The following is a 21,758-nucleotide window of genomic DNA, read 5'->3' on the forward strand; positions in this document are numbered from 1 at the left end:
GTACTCCTAGCACATCTTGCCCTTCCTTTCTAGCTACAGAACCTGCTTGGACTCAGGGAGATCCCATTCAGTGGAGGGCTTAGCCCAGATGATGGTTCCGTGTCAAAACCTCCAGAGGCCGCGGTAAGTCGGCCCACCAAGAAAAGGGCACTTCTGGCGGTTCTCCAGTCTGATTAGGACTCTGAAGCTGAACACTTATCTCATGAGGAGGAATGGGAAATGCTGGACGATGCAGACGTAGAGGTCTCCTTACAGGAACCTGAAGCTATGCAAGGTATTAAAGCGCTTATCCTAGCGTTCAGGGAAGTGCTTCACATTCCCGATCCGGAGGCTCCGGAGTCGTTGACTTCTGTTTCTTACCGAATAAAGAATCCTCCAGCAGTCACTTTTCCTGTTTCTCTCCAGCTAGATAAACAGATGTCGGCAGCCTGGAAGCAATCGGACCGTTCGTTCCAGAGCCCTAGGCGGTTTCTTTCTCTTTATCCTTTTCCTACAGAAAATAGAGCTAAATGGGAAACTCCGCCACAGGTAGATTCTTCAGTCTCCCGGCTATCAAAAAAAACCCTACTCTTCCAGTTCCGGGGGCCAACTTTCTTAAGGAAAGCTTGGAACGCAATTTGGAGACGACATACACTGCTGCAGGTGCGCTTCTCAGACCAGCCTTGGTCGGCTTCTAGGTCAACAAGTAGGTGGAGAAGTGGGTGGAACAGTTTGCAGAGAGCCTCAGGTCAAATACTCTTATTCTCATCTTATTACCTTGGAGAGCATTTTCACGAATCGGCAGCGTATCCCGGAGACGCCCCTAGGGACATAGGCCGGGTAGGCTCCAGAATCTCTGCTTCTGCTGTCGCAGCTTGCCTCGTCCTGTGGCTACGTTTATGGCCAGAAGATGCTGAATCTAAACGTGCCGTAGAAGCTCTTCCTTTCAAAGGTGATATTCTGTTTGGTCTGGAGCTGGATATGTGGATTTCCTTACCCTCTTCGGCTCCTACTCCACGTCGCTCATTTCAGAGTCCCTCCTTTTGCACGCCTGTGAGATTTCAGGGATGACTAAGAAGTTCATCTTCAGCAGTTGGCAGAGGCCGTGCAAGGGACGCCAGGCTGCAAGTGCGGACCCCAAACCAGCAGACAAACTCATGGCATGACGGACTTCCATCCCACCTAGGGACTTCCAAGGTGGCTGGTGGACTACAGCTGTTCAAAGAGGTTGGTGGCTAACTTGTCCCGACACTTGGGTTCGGAATCTGGTATCTCACGGATACAAGGTAGGGTTTGCTTCCACTCCTCCAGTTCGATTTTTCAACAGGGATTCCAATAAATCCGCTGAAGCAGCTTGTTCTCGACAAAGGATTCAGGCAATCTTTTTGTGGTTCTAAAACTAGATGGGTCAGTCAGACCCATTTTAAATCTCAAATCACTATTAAAATGGAATCTCTTCATTCTGTGATTGCGGGATTTGAAGCAGAATAATTTTTGGTGTCATTAGACATATAAGATGCCTATCTGCGCATTCCGTTTTGGGAACCTCACCAAGCATTCCTCCAGTTTTCCATCAGGGATGCTCATTATCAGTTCCAGGCCCTGACATTCAGGCTCTTGTCAGCTCCAAGAGTATTCACCAAGGTAATGGCAGGGGATGACGATTGTCCCTTATTTGGATGACTTGCTCATCAAGGCTCCAGCAAAGGAGGATCTTCTGCGACCGGTATCCCTTACACATTAGGTCCTATTACAATACTTTTGGATTGTCAACTTCCAGAAATCACAACTGAAACCATCTCAAATGCTTCAATTCCTGGGGATGTTTATGGACACGACCCTGCTTCGGGTATTTTCCCCTGGACAAGGCGATAGCCATCCAAGAATTGGTTTGTTTAGTTCTCAAGCCGAGTAAAGTATCTGTACATCTTTGCATTCGGCTTCTGGGGAAGATGGTGGCCTTCTTCGAGACTATCCAATTCGGCCAGTTTCACTCTAGGATGTTCCAGTTTGATCTTCTATCATAGTGATCGGGTTCTCACCTGCAGATGTATCGTCTGGTGAAACTGTCTCCTCAGACCTGCATATCCTTGATCTAGTAGCGCTGAACGGATCACCTGGTGGCTGGTCGACGCTTCTGAATATGGAATTGGACCCTGGTTTGTACGGATGCCAGCCTTCGAGGATAGGGATCTGTGGTTTTGGACAGCCACTTCCAGGGTCGTTGGTCGCACCAGGAATCTCTTTTACTGATCAACGTCCTCGAACTGCGGGCAGTTTACAGGGTGCTGTCTCAGGCAGCTCTGTTGCTGCAGGGACTTCCGGTTTGGGTTCAATCCGACAATGCAACCGCGGTGGCATGTGTGTATGTATATATGTGTGTGTGTGTATATGTGTGTGTGTGTATATGTGTGTGTGTGTATATGTGTGTGTGTGTATATATGTGTGTGTGTATATATGTGTGTGTGTATGTATATATATATATATATATATATATATATATATATATATATACTAATTTCATTATATATGCAAGGGGGAACTCTCAGCCTTCTAGCCATGAGAGAGACCAGACGCTTTCTTCTGTGGGCAGAAAGACACGATGAGGCAGTTTCCGCAGTATTCATTCCGGGTTCGACAACTGGGAAGCTGGCTACCTTTAGTCGTCAGGATCTTCACCTTGGGAAATGGCCCCTCCATCCCAAAGTTTTTTCTTCAGCTGGTTTATCGTTGGGGGAACCTCAAATAGACCTCATGGCCTCCTGAGCAAGACATCGACAGCTGCCCCTTTACTGTTCCAGGACCATGGATCCGGAGGCTGTGGGAGCGGATACTTTGTTGATCCCTTGGCTTTGTGTATCTGTTCCCACCAATTTCAGTTCTTCCTCGGGTTCTCAAGCGGATGAAGCGTGAGACGGCCAAGGTAATCCTAGTGGCTCCGGACTGGCCTCATCAATCTTGGTATTCCGACCTCCTGCTCCTTCTGGCGGACCTTCCACAGCAGGGTGCATTTGTGTAGACCGACTTGCATTGGCTTTGTTTGCCGGTGTGGCTGTTGAGACTGGCACCTTAAGAAGACATGGCATTACCAGTGCGGTCATCCCTACTATGCTTCAGGAAACCAGTAACTTTTGCTCATTACCAACACATCTGGAAATCCTATATCTCCTGGTATGAAGGCAGTGGATCCTCTACTTCATCTTTTCTTTTATCGCGTCTACTTCTTTCTTCAAAGGGGACTGGACACCGGTCTTCTCTTAGGATCTCTGAAGGTGCAGATATCTGCTCTCTCTTTTTTTTTTCTATTTCCAGCACCGTTTACCTCTGATTCCAGAAGTTCAGACCTTTTTTCAAGGGGTGCTTAGAGTACAGCCTCCTCTTTGTTTCACCCACTGCTCTGTGGAACCTGAACATTGTCCTATCCTTCCTGTAATCGGCAACATTGAACCATTGGCGGATGTTGATTTAAAATTTATACCTTGGAAGGTGATCCTTTTGTTGGCCCTTGCTTCAGCTAGATGTGTGTCGGAGCTTGGAGTTTTGTCCTGCCGTTCCCCTGACTTGATTTTTCATAAAGATTGGGCGGAACGTCGTACCCGCCCTTCCTTTTTATCTAAAGTGGTCTCGGCTTTTCACATAAATCAGCCGATTGTGTTTCCGGCCTTGTTGGATTCTTCAGGGAGTTCTCACTCCTTAGATGTGGTGCAGACTCTTCGTGTTTATGTGGCCCGCACTGACAGGTTGCGTAAATCAGATGCTCTGTTTGTCCTTTACGATGCTACTCGCAGGGGTTGGCCTGCGTCAAGACAGACTTTGGCCGATGGATCTGTCTGACCATTCGGCAGGCTTATGTTGCCTCTGCTAGACCTCCGCCTGTATCCATCTCCGCACATTCTACGCGCTCTGTGGGTACTTCCTGGGCGCCACATAGGGGCGTTTCGGCTACTCAGCCTTGTCGCGCCGCTTCGTGGTGGTCTTTGCATACGTTTGGTTTTATCGTTTTGACACTTTTGCAACCTCGGCTTCAGATAGGCTCGCAGGGTGTTGCAGGTTGTTCCGCACTCTCCCACCCAGGATGGTAGCTTTTGAGATGTCCCCACTGTCGGAAGTTCCAGTATGCCTTGTGAATGAAGGACAAAACAGGATTTTGGTACTTACTGGTAAATACCTTTCTCCGATTCCACAGGGGATACTGGACTCCCACCCAGTGCTTCTTACCTGCTTTCTAAGTTCGATGTTCTGTTGGGACTGCGTGTTGGTGTGACTGTCTGCGTTGCCTGCAGTGTGTTGTCCTTTGGGACTGCGTGTTCTCCTTCTCCTGTTCTCCTTCTCTGTTGTTCTGTCCGTTCTCTGTCTCATCTCTGGCTCAGTTCCTTAAATCGGGCTGATGGGGCATAGAGGGGGAGGAGCCAGTCACACTTTTAGATTCTTAAAGTGCCGGACTATGCTCAACCACCGTCTATATCCCACTGTCAGAAGCTTCACTGTCCCCTGTGGAATCTGAGAAGGGGATTTACTGGTAAATGCCCAAACCTGTTTTTTTTTTTAAATACCAAATTCTACATGTTCATATAACTTACACTTTATCCTAATCCTAGTGTATGAAGGTGTCAGACATCTAGTTTGACGTCAATAATAATGATGATATAAATAAAAATAGATGTCCATTTCCGATTTAAATTTTTTTCTTTTTTTAAAGGTTCTTTATACAATGCTCATTACAGCATAATTAAAGGGGCTTTTTGCCCTTTAGCAGGCAGAACTGTTGCCATTTTTGTTGATTTGTATAAATAAGCATGCTGTTATAATTGTGCCGTGTTTTCTCCTTCATCCACTAGGGGACACTGGAGTTCAAGACAGTAGGGTATAGACGGTGGTAGAGTAGAGCCTGGCACTTTAAAAAAAATCTAGAAGTGTGACTGGCTCCTCCCCCTCTATGCCCCATCAGCCCCAGTTTTTAGAATGTGCCCGAGAGAGCCGGAAGCACATCAGGCTGTCTCCAGCCTTTTTTGAGTATAATTTATTTTATTTTATTATTTTAGAGCTTTTTATTTAAAGCATTGAGGACAGGCAGACTGTTTACTGTGGCAGTCTGCCTGCTACGTGGGAGCCGCCGGGAGGGCACCACACGGCTACTGCAGCCTGTGTCCGGTGACCCTGAGGGGGGACTTTAAACAGAGTCATCAGACTCCATGAGGACCCGACACAACTGAAACCGGTTCGTGTCCGGGTTTCCTCATTTGCCCCCCAGCCCAGCAACCCGGCCGCAGCAGTTTGTAAGTATATCCCACCACTCCTGACTAGCTGGAGCGGTGGGCCAAAACGCTGGGCTTAGGGACAGCGCGTGCTGCGCGCTTGTCATACACAGCTCCTTCCAACCTGCCACGTGGTGGTGTCGGAGCTGCTGACGAGACCCGCCGCTGCACTCAACAGTCAGCGTCAGGGTCTCTGGCTTATTCCTAGCCATCACCCTCTTAATTGAAGGAGGGGATGGAGCGCGGCCCCTGCAACATCAAAAGCGCGGTGATGCCGCGGCGGTCACTGAGGACACCTGCTCCTCCCTCCTCTATATAGGAGTTGTAATGCTGGGTGAGTAGATCACACAGTAATGATAAACGCCGCACTGCTGCTCATTAAACAGTACAGCGCTGACAGGCGAGGTCCCGCCATCTGCAAGCAGTGTAAGGTGCCGGCTTCGGAAGCCAGACGAGTCCCTCTACAGGAGGCAGTGCAGCGCTGACAAGCAGCGCGGTCCTTGGCGCGCATATATATAAAAGCCGGTATTATGGAAAGGGCGCGTCATGCATGTTAGCGGCGCCATCTATAGTCTGGCCCGTGCTCTCCCTCATCTGAGAGCAGCGCGGTTCTACCAGTGCTCGCTTCAGCAGATAGATTAGCTCTATAGCAAAAGGGCTTTAATGTTATAACTAACCAGCAGCTCTCCTCTAATATACAAAGGAGGAGACGCCGCGACCCTATGCTTTTTAGTGGCTGGGCTGACAGACGGAGCGGTGTCATCCCACAGCCCCTGGACGGGCACTTAGTACTTCAGCGGCGGCATGGCTTCCTCCACTAACGTGTAGCAGCCTGCTTTTGGGGGTGTTTTCCTGTTAGCGCAGCAGCGCAGACATTCTCTGCATTAGTTCCCCCGCGAAGAGGCACCCAGACGGAGTGCTGTGCAGACAGCCGCCTGCATGAGGGAAAGCACATTAAGTGTAATGGTTAGCGTTACTGCCTCACAGCACTGAGGTTATGGGTTCAGTTCCCGCTACGGCCCTAACTGTGTGGAGTTTGTATGTTCTCCCTGTACTTGCGTGGGTTTCCTACGGGTACTCCGGTTTCCTCCCACACTCCAGCAGCTGCCTCCCGTTTTCCCTCTTTCGGGCTGCCCTAACAGCAGGGATTATTAGCGTGGGTCTCCTACGCGCCACCCTCCCCCTCCTACGCTGGGAATACTGAAGCGCAAAAGGTAGGGGATGCCTGTCACTGTTTGACAGGAGTAGTGCTAGCTATAGTAGATAGCTGGTTGCTAGCATAACACCGCATTATGCGGTTATGAAAGTAAATGACTGGTATTACCCCCTGTCAGGCTTCCCCTTGGTTCTATACAAAGGTTGCATAGCTTAATCTAATTGCTTGTGAAGGCTACCTCAGGGTGCACTAGCTACCCTGCCTAAATGAACATTGTTTTACATTGGCTCACCTTAGTCACTGTTCTGGTGCTGCTGCCAGAATTTATGGTTATAGCATACCCTTAACCCAGGGTTAGCAGATTATTGCGTCCCATACCCAGGTTATGGCTCACCTTATAGAGGGGCAGTACTCTTCCCATACATATATGTGGCAGCACATATACTAACTTATAGGCTGGTTTTTAAAAACTTCTAGTTCTCACCAGCCTTCTGTGTTTACCTTAGAAGGTATGCATATGTGCATCTATATAGATTATATTTTAGGTGCTCCATTCAGCAGCACATACAAGAGGAAGTTAGTTACTGCCGGTGTGGGGGTTGGCATTGCTGCCTCACAGCATGGAGGTTGTCTTTTTGATTCCCGCTTTTAAAGTAAGTAACCAGTAACAGAAGGGTCCCAGGATAGTCTGGGATAGCACGCTGCTAAAATATCCAGCTTCCTATGCCGTAGCAGAATGACGACCACAGGCGGCACATGAGCAGTTCCCCTGCGTGGAGGTAAGCCACATGTATGTATTTGTATTTTATACTAAGCCCTGCTTTAAAATATATACATGTCTGGAGTGAATTTTGTCTTGTGGCTCAATTCCTTCCATAGCTCTACTATTGCTCATGTTCTATTTTCAAATTATTATCGTCACCTACTAATCTTGTATGTAGGTATGCATGTTTGGAGATAAATATCTATCGCTTCTTATCCTTACCATAAAGGTAGAGGTAGGATCTGTTATCAGTTTTATGTCTGGTACATAGCATATTTTATAAGAGAGGTTTGCGATTGGAGGCTGGTCTCTCCTGATGCGGTAGTTAATACAATAACTCCGCTTTACACCATCTGTCCCTAAGGTTTTGTATGTGGGTATATACCTATATTCCACAGATGGGAAGCCGCCTGGGATTACCAATAGCTGTCAGCTTTATCCATATATATATATATTAATGGTGGCTCTATAGACTAGAGTCAAGTTCTGCAGCTTACATAATGATAGTCGCAATTCCCTAAGGCATTGCTTCTGTTATGAACCCTATACATAACTGGGGCCTTCTTGTATGTACATGTGTGTATATATATATATATATATATAGTAGCTCAGATGGTGTGGTGGTTGGCGTTCCCGCCTCCCAGCGCGGAGGTTGTGGGTTCGGTTCCCACATCAGTGTGGAGTTTGTATACTCTCCCTGTGGCACTCTGGTTTACTCCAAATGTGAGTGGCCAACTTGTCACCATATAAATAACTGGTGATTATTTAATCATATGTACTTTAATCCTCCTGGGGTTATAGTTCTGTTCTTGTCAGTCCCTATCTATGACGCCCCCCTTTAGGGTGATCTATGATTATTTTCAACTTTGCACTTGGTAGCAAACTTATAAGACACTAAGAAGGCGGGATATTTGTGTTATGTATGTATATGTGTGTATAATATATGTATGTGTGTGCGTATATATGTGTGTATATATATATGTAGCATGCTGATCTCCTGAGGCAGGACATGTATAGATATGGCATGCTGATCTCCCCGTGCAGGAGTCTGACAAGTAAACTTGCTGTGTAGGCACTACTCTTCCTTTCAAAGAGATTGCCTTCTCATGCAACTATGTTGTCTGTGTGTATGTGTGTATATATACTGATATATTCCCATTCCTTGTATGAATATTTTCTAATAATTGGAAAAACCTGGTTTTTAACCCTATGGGGGTTATCACTACAGATATATCCCTTCTTTTCTGGGGATAACGAACGCACTCTATGTACAGGTACCCTTCTCCGTATAGATTCCGGTACTCCATATTATTGTCTTGTCACATATTTTAATACATGAGTGTCTAAAGGGCCCCTAGGTACACTCTATCTGTACATAGAGCATCCAGGTTCTATTCCATCCTCAGGGCTTCATTTGTTAAATTAAATGAAGGCCTAGGGCCACCCGCTGATATAGGCAGGGTTAGGCCTGGATTGTATTAGATTTGTGGGCGTAATACACACTTCACCTTTATAAGTGTTAATGTACTGATACTTACACGAGCAGACCGTTTTCTGTTTTATGAAAAGTTTCTATATGGATACACATCCCTAATATAACCAGCTCAGGTGCAGAGTACTGTTGTACAACCTTCTTGTCTCCACTAACATTTTGCTAGTTTATACAGTGTTTTCTACCTCAACATCTCCAGGCTGAAGTCCGTGCTGTAGAGCATAGGGTCTTAGCCCACTGAAGCTACTCCCTATACCTGATGGGGCAGGTTGCTGTGAGATGGAAAAGGTCAGTGACATTCTACATAGCGTCCAGAGGGCTTTTGGACGCTCATAGGTAAGCGGGCTTACCCCACTAATGCCCAACCTGACATGGCATAGCCGTTATTCTCCCTTATGCACCCTAGTGGTGGTCCTAGCAGCCATCCGCTCTGTTAATCAGTTGGCTCTACATTTTAGAGCTTCCCTGGTGCATAGTTTTAACATTGAGATTAGTGACACTATTCTACTAGAATCTGTTGACTGGTACCTGACTGGTACTTTCAGGGTTGTCCTAGTGCTCTAGCCTTGCTGTATGGAATGCTTCCCTATATTGGTAGCTCTCCCTGGGTGGCTGTTGCATACGTGCTCTTTAACTGCTAGGGTATCCTGTGTGTTTCAGAATATGTTCAGGCCAGCAGTTGGTACTGTCTACGCACTTCTATCATGTTGGGAATTGTCTGTTGTTTTGGAGTTTATGGCTGTGATTTTCTTTTCAGCTGCAGGTGTTCAGTCGCTGTTTTCTACTCTGTTTTCGGAGTGGGGTTCTGCTGTCTGACCCTCTGAAGGTATTGTAATCTCAATCCTCTAGATGCTGCCTCTGCTTCGTCCCCAGTGTGATCTTCACTCATGGTCTTTTCCTTCTGCTGGTTTACAACTTTGTAGTAGTTGGACCTCCAGAATGGTTGATGGTGACTGTTCGGCCTTGACTTTTACCTCCCTGCAAATCTCTTTGTTAGGAGTCTGTGGACAGGATCAGCACTGTTTCTGTAGATTGGTATCGTTATACTTGTATCTATATGATTTTGTCCAACAGTGCTGGTATTCTGCTATCTGCGACAGCTGCAGTTTCCTGTTTCCGAATCTGGTACGGTTTTCTCGAATTTTGTTCTCGGGTTACTGCCCTTCTCATATGGATTCTGGTTGGAGCTCTCTGCTCCCAATAGTCTGGTTTGGTCTGTTTTCAGCTGAGTTTACAGGGTTCTGATGCTTCTCACCTGAGGGTGTTTTCTCGCTAGCCACTTATTCCATTCTATTTACGCTGTAAGTTGTGGAAGTTCTGTGTCTGTTCCGCTTGGAGTTCTGATTGTCTCCTGGCTCACTACACTTGATCCTCCGCTCTTGCCTTCCATGGAACCTCTGGTTCTTGGCGGTCCCTGTTTCTGTTGGCCAAAGGGTCGGCATGTTCTCCGCGCTTCCCACCCAGGAGGTTGGCTTTGGGACGTCCCCACTGTCTTGAACTCCAGTGTCCCCTAGTGGATGAAGGAGAAAACAGGATTTTGGTACTTACCGATAAATCCCTTTCTCCGATTCCACAGGGGACACTGGACGCCCGCCCAGCGCTGCGTACCTGCCAGTTGTTTGGTTCCTTCTATGGTTGTGTGACTGCATAATTTCCTGCAGTGGTTTCCTCTGTTCTCCTTCAGTCGGTCTTGTTTCGTTCTGTGGTCTTCTCCTTCTCCTTGTTTTCCTGTTGTCCTCCGTCTCCTCTCGGGCTCAGTTCTTAAACTGGGGCTGATGGGGCATAGAGGGGGAGGAGCCAGTCACACTTCTAGATTTTTTTTAAAGTGCCAGGCTCTACTCTACCACCGTCTATACCCTACTGTCTTGAACTCCTGTGTCCCCTGTGGAATCGGAGAAAGGGATTTATCGGTAAGTACCAAAATCCTGTTTTCTCTAACCAATGAGCAGTCACTTGCTGAGACTCTGCAGAGCTCAAATGATCATTACATTTATTGGGCTGGGGTGTCTGTGTACAGTGCGAGTGCTCATGTTCACCCTCTGCCCCCAGACTGCAGGCGATGACCGTGAATGTGAAAACCAGTTGGTGCTGCTACTGGGATTCAACACGTTCGACTTCATTAAAATACTGAGACAGCATCGTATGATGAGTGAGTATTTCTTCTTGGTGGCTGGGCCCAATGTCTGATGTTTTTTACTGTGGACACTTTATCCCGGTTCATGAAAAGGCATGGGATGCTGGGTAATTGTTAGGAATATGAAAAAATCCCTGTAGCCACTCTGCTTTGCTCCAATCAAAATGCATTTCCCAACAAGCTTGTTCATGATTAACTGGAACAGTCAAGTGTGTGGAGTGTTTTTTCCTAATTGAATTTATTTTTGTTGATCCGTCTAGGATCTGTTTTACATTGCTTAAGTACTTAGACTGAAAAATTAAGGGGCAGCTGGCATTGTGCGTTTTACCTTCTACGATCTTAGGCAGATTCTGCTCCCACCCTCATTACGCGTTTTTCCAGCTATGATAATAGGCAGATTCTGCTCCCACCTCCATTGCTCGTTTTTCTGGCTATGCGGATAAGCAGATTTTGTTCCCACCTCTATAGGCTGTGAGCATAATCTGCCTTCTGTAGATGGCATGTACATGTAGAAGATGCTCTCGGAATAGGGTCGGAGGGTTTCTGTGCTTAATAGAATTTGCCCCTAATTGTGCTCATCTCATCCTTTCCTGGTCCTGAATAATGTTTCCTGTTGCTCACAGTTCTATACTGTACCCTCTTGGCCCGTTCTCAGAGTGAGTCAGAAAAAGAGAGAATTATGGGTAAAATGGAGAGCGACTCTGAGTTGTCCAAATATCTGTACCAGCTGCAGGAAACTGAAAAGGAGGATCTAATTCGGGTGAGTGACGACCAATCTTGGGAGTTGAATGTTAAGTGAAGTTTTAGACTCTGACTTTCTGGTCCTCATGGTATAATGCTTCTCCATGTAGGAGGAGCGCACGCGTAGAGAGAGGGTGAGACAGTCGCGTGTGGACACAGACTTGGAAAGTATGGAGATGGAGCAGGGAGGAGAGGTAAGTTGTGAAAAGTGTGTTCGTACCAGGAAGTTTTTGGACTCTTTTGTTATGCAGCTTATACTAATTGTACCATTTCTTGTAGTCTTTCACTCCACGGCAAGTCTTGGATTTGGAAGACTTGGTCTTTGCACAAGGTAGTCACTTCATGGCCAACAAGCGTTGCCAACTGCCTGATGGCTCGTTCAGACGCCAGAGAAAAGGTTACGAGGAGGTTCACGTACCTGCACTAAAGCCAAAACCTTTTGCCACGGATGAAGTGAGTGAAGTGGATGTTGACTAATATTCTTATTTTCTACTTCAGGGTCCATAGGGGGTCCACAGGGTTGACCTTGGGGTATAGCTGGATCTGGATCCACGGGCACCACGCAGTTAAAGCTTTGCTGCTCCCAGGATGCACTTGGGTCCGTCCTCCTCTATACCCCGGCCACAGGCACCTCAGTTTTATTTGGTGCCCGGCCAGAGTCGGGTCACCCTGGGCAGTGGGGCTGCATAAGCAAGCCCTAAGCTTTAATTTAAATTTTTTTGCAAAAAAAAAGACTATTATTTAATTTTTTACTATCTTCAGAGCGGCAGCATAAGACTGTCCATCTGGACGTCCATGCTGCCGCTCCAACAGCCCCGCTGGCGCTGCGACGCCAGTACTGATCTGGGGATCGCAGCGGGACCCCGGAGTCAGCACTAGCGTGGCTACGGGAGCTCCCACTGACTGCTGCCAGATTCTACGGGGCCAATGCAGTCTTTCAGCCGCCGGTCTCTGGGGACAGACCGGCGGCGCTAGTAGCGGCGGCGGGCTCCCCCTCTTCAGGAATACCCCGCGTGACCGCTGGCCCCCGGGGTGTAAGTACCGGCGGGGAACCGGCTTCCCCGGGGGTTTAGTACTAGCGCGGGAGGCAGCCTTCCCTGCTTTAGTGGCTCCTCCCCTCAGCCCAGCGCGTCTTCTCTCATGTGTGCTGGCGTCGCTGGGCTGTTATCTCCTGGCCACTCCTCCTCAGAGCTCTCCGGCGGCCATCTTCCCAGGCAGCATCGCAGAGCTCCCGGGCGGATACAGTGGACCAGTCCCCCTGCGTACCTCTCCCCCTGCAAAGGACAGTGTTCGCAGTGCTATAGCCCTCCCAGACACTGAATCTGGGAGGTTGATTGTAGCGGAAGGTGCAGTGAGTATAACTTCTCTGCATGGTATGTGACTTTTGCTAGTGCTGCTGTCTGTGCTTTTTCTACTTACTGTCAGCTTTTTACCTATCCCTTTCCTTCTCCTACGGCCCGCAGGTGCATGGGGGAGGGGTGTTCTTTCTGTATACCTCACTTATATAGATCTACGTATTTGTAAGGTCCGTCACATACAGCGGTGTGCTACTCAGTACCAGATTGTGGGCTGTTTGTGTTGCATACTTGGGAGTGCGCAGGTGTTATACGCCTTTACCTCTTTTCGGTGATACTTCTTTTATTGCAAAAGTTTTGTGTCAAGTCTGATGAGGAGAAGGAGCGCTCCGTGGCTCCTGTGTTGTTTTCCTGCCGACGCTGTTCGGCAGGGGTTGACGGGGCGGATTTGTCTCAGGACGGTCTGTGCGGACGGTGCCAGCTGGTACCTGGTCCCTTTAAACCCCCAGTGGTGCAGGATCCTCCGTGGGCGATGTTTACACAAGTGCTGGCGTCGATCGCGGACCGGCTGGTGGTCCCGACTGCGGGCCCTTCTAGGGCGTTGCCCCAGCCTACCATCCCCCGTTCCCCGGGCGTGACGCGTCTGGTGCAGTCTCCTCCCGGGTCTCAGACTGTGGGTCCTTATGCGGGTTTGCCTGTGTACGTGCAATCTCCCATGGTACCACAGCAGTCGATGGTACCGTTTCAGGGGTATCCTCAAACGGTACCCCCTCCCTGGGTGGATGTCCTCTCCAGCTCTGTTCAGAGCCTGGCGGCTTCGTCATCGGCCTTTCAAACTCTGTTGCACAGTGATTTGCCCCCACGGGCGTCCAAGCGAACCGTTTCGGCTTCACTGGCAGACGTGTCTTCAGATGACGAGGAGATCCATGAAGACTCTGACTCGGATGCTGGGGCCCAGGAGGTGGAGGCTAAGTCCTCCATTAATGTACCGGCATTGGTTAGGGCAGTGCGGGCCATCCTTTATATAGAGGAGGATGCGCCGGCTCCCAGGTCGAAGTACCCTAATTTTAAAAAGGCCAAAGTAGCTTCGACTGTTTTTCCCCTGTCCGACCAGTTGACGGATCACATGGCAGGGGCCTGGCAGTTGCCCAGCAAGAGGTTCCAACCGCAGAAACGGTTGGCTTCAAACTATCCTTTTCCTGAGGCTCATTGCAGGAAGTGGGAAACTCCGCCTGCCGTGGATTCCCACGTTACCCGCTTAACTAAAAGCGCTACGCTGCCTTTGCCATCGATCTCGTCCCTGAAAGATCCCACGGACAGGAAAGTGGAGACTTGTTTAAAGTCTATCTACTCTCTCTCGGGGGCGTTGCCCGTCCGTCCATGGCCATCTCTTGGGTGGCTAAGGCCATCGAGAGCTGGGCCAACGCCTTGGAGGATACCTTTCCGGAAGATGCTCCGGAGATCCAGAGAGCGTTGATAGGACAAATGAGGGATGCGGCTTCCTACATTGGGGAAGCATCGTTAGATGCAAGCCTGCTGACTTCTCGGGTGTCGGCTGCAGCTGTGTCAGCGCGTCGGTCCTTGTGGCTGAGGTCTTGGAGAGCTGACGCAGACTCCAAAAAGGGACTGGAGGCCTTACCTTTAATGGGGAGTTGCTTTTTGGTCCAGACTTGGACAAAATTGTGGATACTCTAGCTAAGTCTAAATCAGCTTTCCTCCCTTCGGCTCCTGCACCTACCAAAGTACGGAGCTCTGCCTTTCGGGTTCAGGGCAAGGCCAAAGGTCAGTCCTTCCCGAGGCAATCTAAGCCCAAGAAGCAGGCCTGGAGTGCCAGGCGCCCTTCTTCCAAGCAGGAGGATAAACCTTCTGCCTGATGGGACGGGCCTCTCTCTGGGGGACCCCAGAGTGGGAGGCCGGCTTCTTCTATTTGCCCAGTGCTGGAACAGTACCACCACGGATGCCTGGGTTCGAGAAGTGGTCTCCCAGGGGTACGCCCTGTCTTTTCGGCACAGACCGCCCCACCAGTTTTTCTGCATGAGTCCTTCTCAGGATACGACCAAGTCTTTACAGATTCAGGAAGCTATAGAGTCCTTGCTGACAGCAGGGGTCATTGTTCCCGTTCCTCAATTACAACGAGGGACGGGGTACTATTCTTCTCTGTTTCTGGTGCAGAAGCCCAATGGTTCTCATCGCCCTATCCTCAACTTGAAGTCTCTGAACAAATTCCTCAGAGTTCCCAAGTTCAGGATGGAAACGTTACGTTCCATCATTCTGGCGATGGAACCGGGGGATTACATGGTGTCCCTGGATATCCAGGACGCCTACCTCCATGTTCCAATAGCACCAGCGGTATCTGAGGTTCGCTATCCTTCAACATCATTTTCAGTTCCGGGCGCTACCCTTTGGCCTCTCCACGGCACCGAGGGTGTTCACGAAGATTATGGCAGTCATGGCCGCGCATCTTCGGAACCAGAATGTACGGCTGCTGCCGTATCTGGATGATCTCCTGTTGCTGGCGAGCTCCCCAGAGGTACTGCTTCAACATCTCCACCTGACGATCGCTTGCCTGCAGGCGCACGGGTGGCTGATAAATTGGAAAAAGTCCTCCCTGATTCCATCACAGCGGATGGTTCATTTGGGAGCCCTGCTGGATTCTCGTCAGCAACGGATTTTCCTGACTCCGGAGAAGGTCTCCTCCCTGCAGCTGCGGATACACAGTTGCCTGAGCAGTTGCCGCCTGTCGGTCCATTCGGCTATGAGAGTTCTGGGGTCCATGGTGTCGACATTCGACATGGTGGAATTTGCCCAGTTCCATTCCCGGCCCCTGCAGGGGCTGATTCTATCGGAATGGAACGGGTTACCTCACCGGATCCGCTCTCAAATGCTGGTGTTGTCCCCGGAGGTTCGGCAGTCTTTGGCTTGGTGGCTTCAGACAGCGCATCTGGTCGAGGGGCGCCCCTTTTGGATCCCGGACTGGGTCCTGCTCACGACGGATGCCAGTCTCCGGGGTTGGGGGGCAGTGACCGGCTCATTATCGCTTCAGGGTCGTTGGTCTGCGGAAGAAGCACTTCTCCCCATCAACATCCTGGAACTGCGGGCAGTATACAGGGCCCTGCAGTCATCCGGCCCCGCTCTTCACGGAAGGGCGGTTCAGGTGCAGTCCGACAGCGCCACCACGGTGGCGTACATCAACCACCAAGGGGGAGCTCGCAGTCGGGCAGCAATATCGGAGATGTCTCGCATTCTTGCTTGGGCGGAGTGTCACATTCCAGCGATCTCGGCAGTCTTCATTCCCGGAGTCCTCAATTGGGAGGCGGACTTTCTCAGCCGTCACGATGTGCATCCCGGGGAATGGTCGCTTCACCCAGAGGTGTTTCAGCTACTCGTGGACAGATGGGGGCTGCCGGAGCTTGACTTGATGGCCTCCCGTCACAATCGCAAGTTGCCCGTTTACGGGTCAAGGACAAGAGACGCAGGCGCCTGTCTGGTAGACGCACTGTCGGTGAAATGGACGTTTCACCTGGCGTATCTGTTTCCTCCGATATCCCTGCTTCCTCGGGTTCTGCGGAAATTCAAGCAGGACGGCGGAACGCTCGTACTGGTAGCTCCGGCGTGGCCCAGACGTCCTTGGTACTCCGATCTGAGGTGCTTCTCCATCGACGCTCCGTACCTTCTTCCTCAGTGTCGGGACCTGTTGTCTCAAGGGCCCTGTCTTTACCCGGATCTGGGTCGGCTGTCTTTGACGGCGTGGCTCTTGAGACAGCCGTCTTGAGGTCTAGGGGTTTCTCCAGTTCGGTCATTGGTACCATGCTTAGGGCACGCAAGCCTGCTTCCGCGCGGATTTACCACAGGATGTGGCGCACTTATTTTCAGTGGTGTGAATCCAGAAACTATGATCCGCAGGTGTTCCGGGTTTCCAGAATCTTGGAGTTTCTTCAATCGGGTTTGGACCTCTGCTTACGCCTGGCCTCTCTGAAGGTTCATGTGTCTGCTTTGTCCGTGTGGTTTCAGCGACTGATTGCTACACTGCCAGATGTTCACACCTTTTTCCAAGGTGTTCTCAGGATCCAGCCTCCCTTCGTGCCTCCGGTAGCTCCTTGGGACTTGGCGGTGGTACTACGGGTCTTGCAGGGTGCTCCTTTTGAGCCGCTTGAGTCGGTGGAGCTCAAGTGGCTGACGTTTAAGACCGTTTTTCTCCTGGCTATTGCTTCTGCCAGGAGGGTGTCAGAATTGGGGGCGCTTTCCTGTCGCCCTCCTTTTCTGATTTTTCACCAGGACAGAGCGATGCTCCGCACTCGTCCTGAGTTTTTGCCCAAAGTGGTCTCAAAGTTCCACATTAATCAGGAACTTGTTGTGCCAGCTTTTCAGTCACCTGATCTTTCAGCTGGTGAGGCTTCCTTAGATGTAGTCCGGGCACTTAGAATCTATGTGGACCGGACTGCTTCGGTTAGGAAGTCGGATTCTTTGTTTTTCCTCTTCGGTTTTCACAAGAGGGGTTGGCCTGCCAACAAGCAAACGTTAGCCCGTTGGCTTCGTTCCGTTATTTTTGAGGCTTATGCACAGGAGGGTTTACCTGTGCCAGCCTCTGTTAAGGCTCATTCCACTCGTTCTGTGGGTCCCTCTTGGGCTGCTAGACGTGGCGCCTCCGCTGTTCAGCTGTGTAAGGCGGCCACTTGGTCTTCAATTCAAACATTTTTGAGGTTTTATGCGTTTGACACCTTCGCCTCTCAGGATGCGTCCTTTGGGCGCCGGGTACTCCTTTCAGCACAGGAGCGTCCCCGCCCTTAGTTGAACTGCTTTGGGACATCCCCAAGGTCAACCCTGTGGACCCCCTATGGACCCTGAAGTAGAAAACAAGAGATATGGTAAGAACTTACCTTTGTTATCTCTGTTTCTACGAAGTCCACAGGGCGCCCGCCCTGACGCACCTGGCTTCAAATGGGCTGTGTGGCTGGTCACCGGTTTTCCGTCTCCCATTTCTGTGAGTATGGTTTCTTGTGTGTTCCAGTCTTCCTTCTCTCTGTTTAGTCTCCTCCTCCGGCCTTAGCTGCTTACCAACTGAGGTGCCTGTGGCCGGGGGCGGGGTATAGAGGAGGACGGTCCCAAGTGCATCCTGGGAGCAGCAAAGCTTTAACTGCGTGGTGCCCGTGGATCCAGATCCAGCTATACCCCAAGGTCAACCCTGTGGACCCTATGGACTTCGTAGAAACAGAGATAACAAAGGTAAGTTCTTACCATATCTTTTGTTTGTTTGGCAAATGTGAAGACTACATTCTTTTTGTTTTTCTTTCTCTCCAGCAACTCGTTCCAGTGGAGAAACTTCCAAAATATGCCCAGGCTGGATTTGATGGGTTTAAAACTTTGAACAGGATACAGAGCAAACTCTATAAAGCTGCACTAGACACAGATGAGAATCTGCTTCTCTGTGCTCCTACCGTAAGTAGTCTACGTAGAGCGCAATATTAACAGTAGTATATAAGAATGTCCCCTAACTGTAAAGTGGTACACTTGTACATGTATGTAGAACAAGTGTTTCACGCATGCATAGGGTAACTGCCTATAAACAGACCGGAATGTACACAAAACTAATCTGAATGTTTTTGTAGCAAACTTTTCCGATCACAATTTATTGTTTTCTTTAGGGTGCCGGTAAGACCAACGTAGCTCTGATGTGCATGTTGCGGGAGATTGGGAAACACATCAACGTGGATGGCACCATCAATGTTGACAACTTCAAAATTATTTATATTGCACCTATGCGATCATTGGTACAAGAAATGGTGGGAAATTTCAGCAAGGTAAATGTAATTGTTTCATTGTTTACCTCAAAAGCCGTGTGTCTGTACTTCTGTCCCTCACACTGACTTTGCACCCCACAGAGATTGTCTACATATGGCATCAATGTAGCGGAGCTGACTGGCGATCACCAGCTATGTAAGGAGGAGATCAATGCTACCCAAATTATTGTCTGTACACCAGAGAAGTGGGATATCATCACTCGTAAAGGTGGAGAGCGAACTTACACTCAGCTCGTTCGTCTGATAATTCTGGTGAGTTCCCACAAGCAGAGGAGCTGTTAGACAGGCAGACTCTCCACGTCACTTGGAGCTTTGTGATTGTGGTAGAACTCCATGACGGATTAACGTAGGCTGAGACTTAATAAATAAGCATGACACTGAAGCGATGTGAAAGTTTGATGTCTAGCTTTAATATGGTTTCTTTCAGGATGAAGTCCACCTTCTCCATGATGACCGAGGTCCTGTGTTGGAGTCTTTAGTTGCCAGAGCCATCCGTAACATTGAAATGACTCAAGAAGATGTGAGGCTGGTGGGTCTCAGTGCCACTTTGCCCAACTATGAGGACGTAGCCACCTTTCTTCGTGTGGATCCTGCCAAAGGACTTTTCTATTTTGATAACAGGTATTTGCTTGCAAAGTCTGGCTGTGTATGCCTTAATACAATATGTGTTGGTCTGTAACGGGGATTCTATCTGCTTCCTCAGTTCCTCCTACCTTCATCTGATCTGGAGGACACTGCTACCCATGGGGTTGTGTTGATGTTGCAGGAGCTGGGCGTTTAAAATGCGTTGTTTAAACATTTTTAAAACCAACAAAGTTTTTAATCTGGTTTCTTTAGTTTCCGCCCCGTACCTCTGGAGCAAACGTATGTTGGGATCACAGAGAAGAAGGCTATAAAACGTTTCCAGATCATGAATGAGATTGTGTATGAGAAGATTATGGAGCATGCTGGGAAAAACCAGGTTTGTATACTGAATGTGAATTAAAAAATAAAAATAATCTTCACCCATAGTTCTCATAACTAGTGACAACTTAAAAAATTACCTCAAATACATAATAATGGGCATTTAATTTTCTTCTTTCAACTTCTGTTGTACAAAGTAGCCTAACCCTAGCTGATTATCTGGACTACGCTCGTTCTATTCCCAGGTGCTGGTTTTTGTGCATTCCAGAAAAGAGACTGGCAAAACTTCTCGTGCCATCAGAGACATGTGCCTGGAGAAGGATACGTTGGGTCTGTTCCTGCGGGAGGGGTCTGCCTCTACTGAGGTGCTGCGTACAGAAGCTGAGCAGTGCAAGGTAGATTGCCTTACCCATTTCTGAGTCTTTCCTTTTCGGTGTCTCTGCTGTAATGGTATTTGTTTAATTTGCAATTTTATTCTCTAGAACCTGGAATTGAAGGACCTTCTGCCATATGGATTTGCCATTCACCATGCGGGAATGAGCCGTGTGGACAGAACCCTGGTGGAGGATCTGTTTGCTGACAAACACATTCAGGTAAAGTACAGAATAACATCATAGCTCTAATGCTACGCAGCAATGGGAGAGTGGAATGAGTTTTTTGTTCATGGTTTTTCAGTGGTTTGCTGTGAGCTCAGCGTTTTTTGGAATCACCGGTTTGATGAAAGCATTGATTTGTATTAACATATTCTCTTGTATGTTGTGTTGCAGGTCTTGGTCTCCACTGCTACATTGGCCTGGGGTGTGAATCTCCCAGCTCACACAGTTATCATCAAGGGAACTCAGGTTTACAGCCCAGAAAAGGGCAGGTGGACCGAGCTGGGAGCCCTGGATATCCTGCAGGTTAGTAGCATTAAGCGTTGACATAGGCTGTTTGTATATTAGATTGCAGCTACTCTGTCTATCCAGCTCCTGCATGGTTCACATACTTGATTTAGGCAGATGCAGATTTGTTGGTGGCCCCCAGGAGTGTGCCTCTTTGTCGTGACTTGGTGGTCGTCCCATTTATGAACGAGGAGGAGGCTTCGACTATAGATGAGTTGTGGCTGAAGATAACTTCTGTGCATTTTTCCAATCCATCATCTCCTCTAAGCCAGCCTTATTGAGGCAGTACTTTCAGTTGTGAAAATCCCCAACAAATCGGAACCAGCCTCTGACCCCTTTTTTTTAGAAAAACTACTGGAGCAGCAAACTATTTAAAGATGACCATGATTCCTGTCTCAGATGTGGTGTCCTTCATAAGCTCCTCTGATGGGCTGGAAGGGTTGTCCTAAATATCCTGGCTTACATTTTGTTGAGATTGTGTTATCCATCTTTCTAAGTTTAAGGTGTGTGTAATGTTATTATTGAGCTGCTTTCTTTTCCTTTTCATTAGATGCTGGGTAGAGCCGGGCGTCCTCAGTATGACACCAAAGGTGAAGGCATCCTCATCACATCCCATGGGGAACTGCAGTATTATCTGTCTCTGCTCAATCAGCAGCTGCCCATTGAGAGCCAGATGGTGGCCAAACTCCCAGACATGCTGAATGCAGAGGTGGTCCTGGGCAATGTGCAGAATGCAAAGGTATCTTGATGCTGTATGGCTGCCTTTTGTACACAAGGTCACTTAGGCATGTGGAAAGGGGCACAGAGTAGTATAAGGGGATGGTGATGCAATATGGAGGTTGCATTTGTCCCGTATCATATACTTGACTAATGAATGAGACCAGACCTATAACCACTTCACTGACCGTTTGTCTGGCAAAACCGGTCAAAAATTGCCAGGTCCGTAGGGTAGTCAGAGGAGATCCCGTTATGCACATAAAATCAGCGGGGTGGTGCGGTCGCATCTTGTCAGCGGAAGCACAGCTGGCTGCGTTCGCATCCCATACGACCACGTCAGTTAATTGGTTAATAGGTCATGCTTAACAAAGAAGTCTGTGATGAGCAAGAAATGTTTTTTCCTACACACATAACCTGATGATTATTTGTTAGGATGCTGTGAACTGGCTGGGTTACACCTACCTATATATACGTATGTTGCGCTCCCCCAACCTCTATGGGATTTCTCATGATGACCTCAAATCTGACCCATTACTGGAGCAGAGACGCCTGGACTTGATCCACACAGCAGCTCTTATGTTGGACAAGAACAATTTGCTGAAGTATGATAAGAAGACTGGTAATTTCCAGGTAACATGACACTA

General features: G+C 48.8%; 1 protein-coding gene across 1 annotated transcript in view; it reads left to right on the forward strand.

Moving 5' to 3' along the window:
• SNRNP200 (small nuclear ribonucleoprotein U5 subunit 200) overlaps nt 1-21,758 on the forward strand; it is a 62,903-nt gene that overhangs the window by 20,191 nt on the left and 20,954 nt on the right. The window contains exons 8-21 of the mRNA XM_088470793.1: nt 10,695-10,794; nt 11,403-11,539; nt 11,631-11,714; nt 11,800-11,973; nt 18,114-18,251; nt 18,458-18,613; nt 18,695-18,865; nt 19,041-19,234; nt 19,451-19,574; nt 19,762-19,911; nt 19,999-20,109; nt 20,284-20,415; nt 20,948-21,136; nt 21,547-21,744. Coding sequence (XP_088326919.1) covers nt 10,695-10,794; nt 11,403-11,539; nt 11,631-11,714; nt 11,800-11,973; nt 18,114-18,251; nt 18,458-18,613; nt 18,695-18,865; nt 19,041-19,234; nt 19,451-19,574; nt 19,762-19,911; nt 19,999-20,109; nt 20,284-20,415; nt 20,948-21,136; nt 21,547-21,744 — 2,058 coding nt within the window. The remainder of the gene's footprint in view (nt 1-10,694; nt 10,795-11,402; nt 11,540-11,630; nt 11,715-11,799; nt 11,974-18,113; nt 18,252-18,457; nt 18,614-18,694; nt 18,866-19,040; nt 19,235-19,450; nt 19,575-19,761; nt 19,912-19,998; nt 20,110-20,283; nt 20,416-20,947; nt 21,137-21,546; nt 21,745-21,758) is intronic.

Source organism: Taudactylus pleione, unplaced genomic scaffold (genome assembly GCF_031769625.1).
Source record: "Taudactylus pleione unplaced genomic scaffold, aTauple2 ptg000105l, whole genome shotgun sequence".
Classification (NCBI taxonomy): domain Eukaryota; kingdom Metazoa; phylum Chordata; class Amphibia; order Anura; family Myobatrachidae; genus Taudactylus; species Taudactylus pleione.